Source organism: Mytilus californianus, unplaced genomic scaffold (assembly GCF_021869535.1).
Source record: "Mytilus californianus isolate M0D057914Y unplaced genomic scaffold, xbMytCali1.0.p SCAF_1, whole genome shotgun sequence".
Taxonomy (NCBI): domain Eukaryota; kingdom Metazoa; phylum Mollusca; class Bivalvia; order Mytilida; family Mytilidae; genus Mytilus; species Mytilus californianus.
The window spans coordinates 138,437,847-138,451,795 of NW_026262581.1; the positions used below are offsets into that span (position 1 = coordinate 138,437,847).

The 13,949-nt window shown below is 33.0% G+C and overlaps 1 protein-coding gene across 1 annotated transcript in view; it reads right to left on the reverse strand.

Annotated features, from left to right (window-relative positions):
* Positions 1 to 1,234: 1,234 nt before the first annotated feature.
* Positions 1,235 to 13,949, reverse strand: part of LOC127736687 (hemicentin-1-like) — a 36,828-nt gene continuing 24,113 nt past the window's right edge. The window contains exons 23-39 of the mRNA XM_052247270.1: positions 13,605 to 13,907; positions 12,918 to 13,217; positions 12,469 to 12,768; positions 11,629 to 11,925; positions 11,057 to 11,356; positions 10,115 to 10,420; positions 8,918 to 9,214; positions 8,444 to 8,698; positions 6,774 to 7,061; positions 5,945 to 6,196; positions 5,418 to 5,681; positions 5,001 to 5,012; positions 4,187 to 4,315; positions 3,266 to 3,431; positions 3,011 to 3,067; positions 2,554 to 2,619; positions 1,235 to 2,343 (exon numbers count right to left, since the gene is read on the reverse strand). Coding sequence (XP_052103230.1) covers positions 2,010 to 2,343; positions 2,554 to 2,619; positions 3,011 to 3,067; positions 3,266 to 3,431; positions 4,187 to 4,315; positions 5,001 to 5,012; positions 5,418 to 5,681; positions 5,945 to 6,196; positions 6,774 to 7,061; positions 8,444 to 8,698; positions 8,918 to 9,214; positions 10,115 to 10,420; positions 11,057 to 11,356; positions 11,629 to 11,925; positions 12,469 to 12,768; positions 12,918 to 13,217; positions 13,605 to 13,907 — 3,926 coding nt within the window. The 3' untranslated portion in view covers positions 1,235 to 2,009. The remainder of the gene's footprint in view (positions 2,344 to 2,553; positions 2,620 to 3,010; positions 3,068 to 3,265; positions 3,432 to 4,186; positions 4,316 to 5,000; positions 5,013 to 5,417; positions 5,682 to 5,944; positions 6,197 to 6,773; positions 7,062 to 8,443; positions 8,699 to 8,917; positions 9,215 to 10,114; positions 10,421 to 11,056; positions 11,357 to 11,628; positions 11,926 to 12,468; positions 12,769 to 12,917; positions 13,218 to 13,604; positions 13,908 to 13,949) is intronic.

Consider the following 13,949-nt stretch of genomic DNA (forward strand, 5'->3'; position numbering starts at 1 on the left):
TGTATTAAATTAAAGTTTTGAGTCGAATAAAAGCTCAAAATCAGTTAACTTAAATGACTTTTAGAAACGAGTATTCAATTAATGTGCATGTCGTACATAAAAGGCCCCAGGAAATAGCAGTTGAATAAAGGAATACATTGTACAAATGTATATTCCCGGCAAATAATGACAAATACCAAATTCGGTTATTATGTATACATGTATGTATATTGTATAATCATTACAACTGTATATAACTGCTTATGTTTATAATCTCATTCGACAAATTTCGACTGTCCAGGTGATATTCACAGCACGAACTGCTTGTAATAAATGACACATTATCACTGCGACGGATCGATAATATAAGTCCAATATGCGTGCCGTGTGTAGAGTGTCGTCCCTCCTCTGTGTTCAAGTATTTGCATAAAGATGTTATAAAGCTTTTGTCGTCATTTCACAAGTTTAGTATTTGAAAATTTTGATATTTTATAAATAGACTATCAAGTAAAACATTTCTTGATGCTGCATATAAAGGACATTTCAATAGAAAATAGAGCTCGTCCTCAATCACATTCAAATTGCAATAATTACAGTCTTTCACATCTTATAATACATTCCAGTTTACCGGAAGAGTCCAGCCTGCGTTCATGACAGTTAGTTTCAATTCTTAATTTATGATTACTCAATCTCAATTTTGTCAGATTTTGACAATCATCAGTGTGTATAGGATAAATAGTTCTCTCTAACAAAGGAGAATTTGAATTTAGAATATGTAATTAATTTGCCTTTATTATGTAAATAAGATCATACTTCCTTCCAGGTCTCAAGGAATCTGTTTCTGAGACATAATTCAAATGATTTCTTTTATTTATGTTTACTCAAGTTTCTACAATTGGTCAGATTTTTCACCATAAACGAGCAGGTTTTTGAACCAAGAGTTATGACCTTTGTTTATGATGTGCAAATGAATACTTTCCTTGTATGCATTGTTCAGCAAGTTTGATTGTGAATTTTCTAGTCTGTGCCAATACATGAAGATTTGTTTTAACATGTCTATGTAAAAAAGGATGTATTCAAAGTTCTGTTATAACTTCTATATATGTTAGTACATAATTTAGAGACCCCAAGTATGTATTTGCAAAACTTGAAGTGGAGTTTTTCGGTCTCCCTGTCCTTAAATATTTTCAAAAAGAGTGAATGATTTTCTCTTTTGTGTATCTAATATATACCAAAACACAAGAAAACAAATAAAACAAATTACATATTTATTTAGAGATATTTCATATAAATATAAAAAATTACCTAAAACAAAATCATGTATTAATTCAACAACAAAAACACATGTTCATCATACATATAGAAACATAAGATATAGAATTGGACGGAAGATAACAAGAAAATCTAAAATTAAATTCATAAACAATAAAATCTAAAACCTATAGTTATAAACAATATGACAAATAATATCAAAATATCGAGCTAATAAACGAAAAATGGACGGATCATAAAAAGAACATTTATTTAAAGTAATCTAAATGAAAATTAAGCACGATTTAAAATGCAGGTAAATATATATCTATCAATATAACAAACTCGTAAAAATAAGATAAAACATTGTCTATAAAACATATAGATTGCCTCGATATCCGTGTATGAAAGACATTAAACAATTGATTGTTATAACAAGGCACCTTTTCCCTATTATTAACGTAGTTCTCTACAAGTCTAAAGTCTATAAGGTACTACTTACACACCTTAGATTAACATCTGTTTTATTGTACTAATACCCTATTATGTTACCAAAGTAAATAGTACCATATTCTGTCTAAAAGTCTGTCACTATAAACATTTGACAAAAATGCGTAAAACGTAAGAAAGTAATATTATGCTAGACTGTTTAAAAAACCTTCCAAGCGTGTGGTTGTATTTTATTCCCTTCTGATATCTTCAATGAAATGGTAACTATAAAACGTAACAATTTAAGATATTTCAGTTGCACTATTATAAACTATATCTAATATGTCAAATTACTCCTGTTCGTAATAAAATTCTTCACCGGTTACTACATCATAATCAAGATCACGTGACCTTGTAGACGCTCTTAAGGTGTCATGTTCGCTACGTCGTGACCGTACTGAGGAACGTAAAACATCTCCATTCTCTATTCTATCTTCTACAATAATTTCGTTGTCACGCACCTGCTCTTCGTGATGACGTTTGCTCTTCTTCTTCCTTCTACGCCTTCGTCGTCTGCGTTCCTCTTCCTCGTCGTATGTGTATTCAACATCGGGTAGATAGTATTGTTGACGTGTTCCAGTAGATGTTACATAAGTGTTTTCTCTGGCACGTTCTGTTGTCTCACTGTAAAAATATATCAAAACAATAAAGTTTATGAAAAAATAACATTTGCATAATATATATTTATACAATAACTAACAATCATCGACATTTTAAGATCATAAAATAAAAGATGGCAATTAAAGCGTGAACATGTTTCTGGAACATTGTAGTCTAAACGTTTTGAAAGAAAATACGTGAAAGATTGAAATACATTATGAAAGTCCTACTTACAGTTCTCTAGATTCATCAGGCTTAAGGACCTGGTACTTGCTAATCTCATATTCGTCAGATGGTCGCCTGAAATAAAACACATTTGAATTTAATTTAAACATAGCTGTTTACAAAATGTCGATTGTGCTAATTCATCTTTGAAATTTCACGCAAAAATGTTAAGCATGTATTGATGTATTAACAGACAAAACGCGATTAAGAAATTGGTTTTGCTGAAATGTTGACCCCTTAATGTTTCGACATATATACTGTAAAATTGCAGAATTAAGTTTGCTTATTTCATGGATAATCATTACTTTGAATCTTTTATGTATACTCAACTTCACCTTTAACTTATATCCCGAGTCTATGTAGTTACACAATCTATGTTATTTATTTATCAAAAATACAAACTTAATTATGGCACACAAACAGTGGAATCTATGCAGTCAATAGTATCACATAACATATAGTTTACCTGTAGGTTCTATGTTTCTTATGACGTATCTTCCTCACAACAGTTGTTGGTGGTTCTCTACAAACAATAGATAATAACAATTAAACACGGCATAGCTTCAAATATTTAATATCTTTTTCATTATATTTGTAATATCGGTGAAAAAAGAAAAATTAAATACCCAAAATTACATAGAACTTTTCATTTAAACAAAAACTAAAACACTGATATGAATCAGAGTTACATTCTGTGTAAAAGGCATAATGTTTGACTTACGATGCAACAATAACAGGTTCCTCATAAAATCGTGGAATTTCCAATTTACGGAGTGATATCACCGATTCCTCTGGTTCTTCATAGTACACAGGTACTTGAACTATCTTTGCTGCTGGTTGTGGAGTTACCTTCTCTTTCTTACCACCACACAAGGAAGCACAGTATCCTAAAATTAGAAATATTTTTGAAATATTTGATTGATCTTTGAGGTATCAATATTTATTGTATTAAAATCGTAAATTTTTGCGTTTTTGATCATTTTGAGCTCAATGTGTCTTTTAGTTTTTTTTTTGTCGCTGGATTGCACTTCATTGATCATGATGTATACCAACAAAGTTTATTTTTGACTTAAATATGAATGTCCATTTTGTGTCTTTCGCTGCTCTATTTGCATATTTATTGCAATATACATTTTATAAGAGGATTGATTATGAAGCGGTTAAAAGAGTCCAAACATAATTGAGCTGCATCGTCATCATTTTAGAAATGACATTCTAGGACAAGTACAAAACCGAACGATGTGTAACTGTCCATATTTTCAATCAACTATTCGATCAATCAAATAATAAAATCAATCAATTAATCAATTACAAGAAGAATACTTGACATTTCAATAACATTCAAAATCATATTATAAGATGTTTTAACGGTTAGCACACGAGGTTATACATGTACTCTGCATGATTTATCTCTCTACATGGATAGAGTATTGTGATAACGTCATTATTTTAACTTTTCAATGATCAATGCTCAAAAGAAAAGCAAGTGATCATCAGAGTTTTTGAATTGACCCGTAATTAAACTCAACACCGTCAGGTCCTATATATATATTGATGATTATACGATGTAACGAAACTATCCAGGCGGTTTAAAGTTAGTTTTTGTTAAATTCAAGTTTTATAGTCTTCTAGAAAAACGTACCTTGACAACAACAACATATGATGATACCGATGACTAGCAGTAACACAAATAGAATGGCCAGAATGATGGCGGCTATTTCTCCAGTAGATAATGATGACGATGCACCTGTTGATGCTCCTAAACCAGGATCTACAAAAACAACACAGCAAAACCTCAATTTAAAAAAAAATATAAAACATAGATAAAAAAGAGTATAAATTGCTTTGAAAGAACCTCAACGATAGACATATAATAAGCCTAATATGTCTTTAATATTCCGCGCATGTCACGTTAAGGTCGTGCGAACGAAACAACGTTTCTGATAAAAACATGACAGTAAACAGGTAAATAAAAATATTTTTGAAACCCCTGAAATATCAAAATGTAAACAATGCCTTGTTTATTGAAAAAAAAGATAACAAGACTTATGTCTAGTTCAAACATGTCTAAATATTGATTAACATGGAATAATTAGTATTTAATTCATTCAATTGCATACAATTGAAAACAATCTGAGGTAACTTATTTCTGTACACGAACATGCTTATTTAAACATTAAACATTGGTTTAATAATAGGAGTCAAACTCAAAATACACCAAGAAGAAAAAGATTATTTTTCTCAAAAAATGAGTCTATAATAGAAATAATCAATTAGTAGCTGATTTTGTAATTAAAAAAGAAAGTAAAAACTATTCTAATATAGAACGATCACACCAGAAAGTGTGTGATAATTATCACACATTATAACACTTGATTCTCATGCCGACAAAATCAAAGCCATGGAAGTTGTTAATGACAAAGACAAAGATAGAGAGACAATCAAATACTGCATACCTGCTGGGTCAACTGTAAATTAAACATCGTAATAATTATAAAAGTGGTTATATTATGCACGAATGCTCTTACTAACTTTCCACAAGAGAAAAGGTAAATGATGACAGGAGAAAAGTACCAAAATGAGTAATAAGTGAAGCAATAACATTTCCGTTAGAACTAAACGGTACATATCGAAATATCAATGAGATTGTCTGGATTAAACTTCGTATCAAATACTTTACATAATAGTATGAAGAACAAATGATAACAAACTATATGAAAACAAATTCCACTCCTATATGAAACATGTCAGAAAAATAAACATTCGTCCAACGACCAGTACAAACATGATTAACTTGTAAGATGCATTTCTTACAAACCGTTACAAGTACGTATAAGTATAAAAACATTCCTGTATGTAGGAAATGAACTTACCGATCCCTGTCCCTATACCGATGCTGAATGCAATGTCAGCTGATGATCCTACTGCGTTTGTAGCTCTACAGGTATATGATCCAGCATCACTAGCTGAATCCATATCAACAACTAGCACTTTGTTGGTAGACGATAGAGAATTACCATTATAAAACCATTCCCAAGCAGTAGCTGATGGGTTAGCACGTGTATCACAGCTTAGACTGACAGGATTACCAACTGTTTGTGATATGCTTGTCTGTGTAACAACGCTTACTGGTATATCTGTAAAATTATAAAAATGTTAGGTTCATTAACATGCGAGAAGACAAAAGTATGGGTTTGGATTTAGACAATGAGTTTGCAAAACATTTTTTTTGGAAAGGATGAAAGAAATTTTTGAAGTATGCAATGCAGCTTAAACCACACAAAACCAAGAAAAGCCAGTTTTGCTTATTGGCTTTATCAACAGAACCTATAGTATTTAAACTGATGTAACAAATATCAGTTGATTTTGTTCTCAAAGAAACAAACTATATTTAACTCACGCTGAACATCAACATCTTCCCATGTCTGTCTGCTTCCCTTAGTGTTGGTAGCTTTACACAAATGTAAACCATCATGTTCCGTCCAAAGGGAATTAGCTATGGTAAGGACAGCACCTTCATGTATCATAACATCATTATGATACCAGTTGTATATTGGAGCAGGATCACCATCAGCATCACAAGTCAGGGTGAAACCTTGACCTTCCTGGACTACAACACCTGCTGGTGTTATTCTTATGTATGATGGCGCAGCTGAAAGATTATGATATAAAATCATAAAACACTTTCCAAGTTTCAAGTTTTTACTTTGAAAAAAAGTAAAATAACAACAATACAGAACTCTGAGGAAAATTCAAATGTAAGTTTGACGCTTCTGTAAAAACCTTTGGTTAAAATTGTTACAGTCATTGATACTTTATATCACCAATTAAAACGTATGCTATAAGAAGTGCATAGTAAACCTTTTATACATCGACAAATTAAACGATAAGGGGAAAACACTTTATCAATATTCGCCATCAAAAGCGTTCAAACAAATCTTATAAAACCAGCTATCTATTTCTACAAGATATAGTGAACTATCCCAAATTTTAGTAATAGACCAGAATAAATAGTTCTATTCAAATTTCCAAACTAGAATAAGGATTTCATCAACGATGACTCATTTAATAAATACAAAATGTACATGACAAACAATTATTTAATACTCTATCAATCAATATCCAAATCTGGAGAAAACAAAAATTCTGGTTAGCAGGATGTCTACAATCAAACAGCATATACCTAGATTGTTCCAAGAATAGTTTTTATAATGACGCATGTGACTTACTTGATGTATCAACCGAAAGAGTGACAGATGATGAATCTCCTTGTCCCACGGAGTTCACTACTGAACATCTGTATGATCCTTGATCAGAAGAAGCTAGGTTAGTGATAGTAAGACTAGGATTGGACAAGGTACCACCGACGTACTTGCTACCATCAACAGTAATGCCTTGGTTTCCTTTGCTCCATATAACATTAGTAGCTCCTGGTTTAGAAACGTAGGAGCACTGTATTGTAATAGCCTGTCCACCACTGCCTTGAGACGGTTGTGAGATAGTTACATCGGGCACATCTGTGGAGATAAACATACACTTTTTGTCACCGTTAGTAAGGTGTTTTTATTAAGAGAAGGCTGATAAAAAAAAAAGTAATTCCTTAAGGCTTTACTAGACTGAAGATGTCATCTTTATTCTACTTTATTTCGCTTTCTGAGTTTTGCATGCAAATGAAAGACTATCAATCATGTCAAAAACTTACAGAATTGTTAAACTAGAGGCTCTCAAGAGCCTGTGTCGCTCACCTGTATTTACTGATGCTTTGGAAATCATGTAAAATAAGGTTAAAATCATAATTAATAATAATAGATATTAGATATTATAATGATATCTAAGATAATAACAAAAAACTGCAAAATTTTTGTAAAATTACTAACTCAGGGTCAGCAACCCAACAACGGGTTGTCGGATTCGTCTGAAAATTTCAGGGCAGATAAATCTAAATCTGATGAACAGTTTTGCCACCTGTCAGATTTGCTCTAAATGCTTTAGTTTCAGAGATATAAACCAAAAACTGCATTTTACCCCTATGTTCTATTTTTAACAAAGTCGGCCATGATGGCTTGAAGGCGGGGTCATCGGACAAATTTTTTAAACAAGATACCCTCATAATGATTATGGCCAAGTATGGTTAAATTGTCTCAGTTGTTTCAGAGAAGAAGATTTTTGTAAAAGATTACAAAAATTTACAAAAAATTGTTAAAAATTGACTATTAAGGGCAATAACTCCTAAAGGGGTCGACTGACAATTTTGGTCATGATAACTTATTTGTAGATCTTACTTTGCTGAACATTATTGCTGTTTACAGTTTATCTCTATCTACAATAATATTCAAGATAATAACCAAAAACTGCAAAATTTCCTTAAAATTACAAATTCAGGGGCAGCAACCCAACAACAGAATGTCAGATTTGTCTGAAAATTTCAAGGCAGATAGATCTTGACCTGATAATTAGTTTTATCCTAGTCAGATTTACTCTAAATGCTTTGGTTTCAGAGATATAAGTCAAAATCTACATTTAACCCCTATGTTCTATTTTTAGCCATGGCGGCGATCTTGGTTGGTTGGCGGGGTCAACGGACACATTTTTTAAACTAGATACCCTAATGATGATTGTGGCCAAGTTTGGTCAAATTTGGCCCAGTGGTTTCAGAGGAGAAGATTTTTGTAAAAAGCTAACGACGACGGACGACGGACGACGACGACGACGACGACGCCGACGGACGACGGACGACGGACGCCAAGTGATGAGAAAAGCTCAATTGGCCCTTCGGGCCAGGTGAGCTAAAAAACCAATGATGATCATATATTGTCAAGTAGGGTTTTATTGTCAATAATAAGTAATAAATATTACAAACTAGATTTCATTGTCAATAATTCCTAATGAAGATACTTACACTGAACCTCTACTGCAACAGTTGCGTCAGCATTACCATAGGTGTTGGAAGCTCTACATTGGTACGTTCCAGCATCTGTCCGTGTTGAGGATGTGATCTGAAGGACAGAACCTGTGGACAACTGTGTATTGGAATTGCCCTTAAACCAGGTGTATGTTATCGTTGGACTTCCTAAGGCTGTACATGTAGCTGTTATAGTCTGGCCTTCATTTACAGTTATTGGACTAGGACTAATGGCAATGGATGTAGGTGCATCTAAAAATAAACAGACATTTTACTCATTTGAGACTGTTATTAGCCAGAAGTTGAGAATAAATAACTATTCATACTGGAAATTTATTTATAACCACACTAATGCCATCTTCTTTGATTAGGGTCTTTCTCATGACATGTTATATATAATGTTTTTTTTTCTGAATACAGAAACGTATTTTTACAATGATCATTTTATAAAAATATGATTATAACATTTACCTCCAGTAACAGTCAGATAGACATTATTACTAGTGCCTGTCCCCACGCTGTTTGAAGCTTGACAAACATACTGTCCTTGATCGCCTTCTTGTACAGTGTTGATAGTGAGAGACGGGTTAGATGTCGTTCCGCCGCTGTATCGGTTACTACTTAAATCCATAGTTGTAGTCACACTATTTACAAGTCTCTGCCAGACTATCTGAGTAGCCGCTGGTGTTGCTGTTACTGTACAGGTAATTGTCACAGAATTTCCCACCTTGACAGAGGAGACGATTGACGCTGTTACAGCTGGGATATCTATGTATTAGAAAAGATAACAGAACTATACTCTCTAATCACATAAACATAATCTCTAAAAAGATGCAGTCAGATCGTAAGACTTATTAAACTAAGAAATATGCGAATTGAAAATTGCGGTGATTAATCTTCTATTGCACTGAAGAATGAAAGACATATCATGTTTGTTGTATTGCTATGAGTTGGTAATGATTTGAGCTGACTAGAATAGTTTATTCTGATGTTTGTTGTATTGCTATGAGCTGGTAATGATTTGAGCTGACTACAATAGTTTATTCTGATGTTTGTTGTATTGCTATGAGTTGGTAATGATTTGAGCTGACTAGAATAGTTTATTCTGATGTTTGTTGTATTGCTATGAGTTGGTAATGATTTGAGCTGACTAGAATAGTTTATTCTGATGTTTGTTGTATTGCTATGAGCTGGTAATGATTTGAGCTGACTACAATAGTTTATTCTGATGTTTGTTGTATTGCTATGAGTTGGTAATGATTTGAGCTGACTAGAATAGTTTATTCTGATGTTTGTTGTATTGCTATGAGCTGGTAATGATTTGAGCTGACTACAATAGTTTATTCTGATGTTTGTTGTATTGCTATGAGTTGGTAATGATTTGAGCTGACTAGAATAGTTTATTCTGATGTTTGTTGTATTGCTATGAGTTGGTAATGATTTGAGCTGACTAGAATAGTTTATTCTGATGTTTGTTGTATTGCTATGAGCTGGTAATGATTTGAGCTGACTAGAATAGTTTATTCTGAACAAACAATTAGCAAGAGGTACATGAACAGTAGCCACTATTATGACATGTTTGTGAAGTTATATAGTTTATTTTGTTTTGTACTTAACTTCATGGAATAACTTTATATTTCAGCCGCATTAACACCTTTGTATACTTACTTCCGACAATATCTAAGAACGTCTGTGAGCTTTGACCTGTGCCAACAGCATTAGTTGCATGACATATATAATTGCCTTCATCAGATGTGTCTACATTATTGATAGTCAGTGAGGGTGACTGTGTTGTTGATCCAGAATATTTTGTAGAGGAAGCAGGGTTCAGAGTTTCTGTATTGCCATTATTGATCTGTCGTGTCCAGTAAACAGCAGTGTGTGCAGGATTGGCGGACACTACACAAGCCAGTACGATGGTATTCCCAATGTTTGTTGAGTAAGTTGGTTGACTTACTGTAACTACAGGGACGTCTAAAAAATATAGATTGTGAAATTTTACTATTGTGTAATTAAATAATTCGTTGACTATAGATTGTTGGGAAGGAGGTGAACAAAATATTTTTTTATGATATAACAAGATCAATATGATTCACCAAAAATCTCATTAGAAATACCAAGCTTATAATTTTGCATGACACACTATTATTTCATCAACGTAAGACTAAGAAGTGAAGCTTAAATAAAAAAAGTAAACAGGACAAAAAAGGTACGATGTTTTAGAGGGTTGGGGGCTAAATGTTCCGAAAGATTTTGTCAATAAAAGCTAAGGTAATCCATTTCTATGGTAGACAATCCTAAATTTTACGAACAATTCAAAGTTAAAGAACATGTTAAAAACATATATTTTAAAATGAATTCAAGTCTTTGATGAAAAATTGGAAGGACAAAATCGTAGCAAAATTAAATCAATTTAGAATAATGTAAGTATGTACTAAAAAACGTTTTTACAAAACACACTGACAAATCACCACTTTTACTCTTTAATACCCATATGTGGAGATGTTTGTTTTCATTTTCAGATTTTCTGTTCAGTTTGCTTTTATTTAAAGCTAAGGTTTTAACACCACATCAATGCTTTATTTTCAAATATAAAAGTACAATACTCACTTCCAACAACAGATAAAGGTCCTTGTATACTCTGACCAGTTCCAACAGAATTAGCGGCTAGACATATATAATTCCCAGCATCATTACTATTGAGATTAGTTATGGTTAGGGATGGTGTACTGACAGATGATCCAGTATATCTGGAGTTAGACATGTCTACAGTGGAAGTTATACTTCCCGAAACTTTCTGCCAGTAAACAGAGGTAACAGCGGGATTTGCCGATACAGTACAACCAAGTGTAATTGTATCTCCATAGTTTCCAGTAAAAGATGTTTGAGTGAGGCTTACACTAGGAACACCTGAAAGAAAATGATTGATACATATATTAATTCTATCGTTTAAATGTAATTAAGGTTTAAATACAAACTATTCTACAGTAGAATACTGGCAGAGTTATTGTGAAAAGAGTTTAAATCTATCGTGTAATAATTCATGATTTCTTTCTGGCGCCTATAGCACAGTAATTTTTTTTTTAATCGTCTGTATATTCATATAAACTTATATTTACAACGTTTTCCATGAGTCAAATCAGATGGTATATTTAAAAAAGAATCATTATATTAGTACTTACTGCCGGTAACAGCCAGTACAACTTGGGTACTCTGCCCTGTTCCAACACTATTGGTAGCATAGCAAACATATGTTCCTTGGTCTGATAGCTGTGCATTAGATAATGTTAGGGAAGGTGAACTGACTGATGAGCCACTGAACCTTCCTCCCATGTTTACATTGGTTGATGAACCACCAGATATATACTGCCAGTAAACGGTGGTGTGTTGTGGATTAGCTGTCACGGTACATACAATGGTAACAGAATCACCAACATTTACGGTATATGCTGCAGTAGGGGTTGTCACAACAGGTATATCTAATAAAAATACAACATGATTTTAATGATAATCAATCTGATTTATTCTTCAAGATTTACGACGCTCAATAAATTTAATTTAAAAACGAAGGTTCCAACTTCCGCAGGCAGACTAAACCTTAGATGAACTTGGCAATTCATTTTAGTCCCTTTTGGTCAAATTTCTCCTTAGGTTTCAAGTTTTTTTCAAAACATACAATCCTGAAATAAAATTCCAATTGTTTGGAAAATAGGGTTCCTTGGCTGTTCTTAAAAGGAAGACAACAGAAAGCATTGCTTTACCAGAAAATAATTTTACTTTTGGTTTGTTATTTAGCTTTAAAAATGGTATCTGGTGTGCAATATTTCTTTTAGCGTTGAAGTTTAAAAAAAGTCCCGATATTTGCCTTTTCAAACAGAGTGTATAACATAAAAAATAGCCCAGCAAAATTAGCAATGAAATTTGTGATAACATATGTTTACTAGTATATTTTATAACTTAAAAAATGTGAATAATATATGTAAAGTGATTTTGATGTTATTTCATATCAAAAACAAACTTACTGCCTAAAACATCAAGGAATGTAGAAGAGCTGATTCCAGTCCCTACGCTGTTGGTTACTTTACAAACGTAATTGGCCTCGTCGGATTCGTCAGCCGTATTTATTATCAAAGATGGTGACTGTGTGGTGGAACCATCATATTTACTGATAGCTGTAGATATTGTTGTGACCTGGTTAGCTACAGTCCTTTCCCAGATAACACTGATAGCTGCTGGGTTAGCAGTGTAGGTACATTGTAAGGTTACTGAAGATCCTCTGTTGACTGTGTATGTAGATTGTGGAACAGTGACAGTCGGAATACCTAAAAGAAACCAACGCATTTTTGTTTAATACATTACAAAAACCGTGTTTACCTTTTAAACATCTGATAATTAAATGAACTTTCCAAACAACATATCATTATGAATTTATAATCCTGAACTATAGACAAAAGACTATACTTTCACTTACTTCCAATAACATCCAAGAATGTTTGTTGACTTTGTCCAGACCCAACACTATTAGTAGCTGTACAGATATAGAACCCTTCGTCTGATATGACAGTATTACTTATGACCAATGATGGTGAACCAACTGAACTTCCGCTGTAACGACCGTTAGACATGTCAATATTCGTTGCAACATTATTGATGTAACGCTGCCATGTGACACTTGTCGCTGTTGGATTGGCATTTACAGTACACTGTAATGTGATGGAGTTACCGACATTGATAGAGTAGCTGGTTGATAGTACTGTTACTACAGGAACACCTAAAACAGACGATAAGGGACACATGTTATTCATTCCAGGATCGAATGAACTTTAGATACGTCAGGATTAAACGGGAAAAAGCTGACATGAATTTTTAATTATTCATATACATCCTCTTAATTGTAACTTTTTGAAATGTCAATGTAGTATACAGGTATTTTAATAGATATTTGTAAATCACAATTCGCCTACTTTTTTTATAAATTTCTGATTGGTTTATAGAGTCAAACATTATTTTCTACATAGGTATGCATCAGCACATTACATTTATAAATAAAATATGAAAATAGATGAGTTAAGATATACTTAACCATAGTTTTAATTCCAAATATTCTTTAAATATTGAGATCATATTTTCATCTGCATTACGGATAATGTTTACTTACTTCCCGAAACATCTAGGAATGTCTGTGAACTGGTACCTGTGCCGACACTATTCTGGGCACTACATGTGTAATATCCTTCATCAGAAATGACAGCATTCAGAACAGTCAAAGATGGCGATGAGGTAGTAGATCCTGAGTATTTATTCGTCTGAGAGAGATTGATGTTTGTCGCTACTCCATTCACAACTCTTTGCCAATAAACTGATGTATGAGCAGGGTTGGCTGACACGGTACAAACCATGGTAACAGAAGAACCCACAGTAACACTATACTGTGACTGGGCAATGGTAACCACTGGTATTGCTTTAAGAGGAAACAGAAAAATAATAGATAATTAGTCTTACG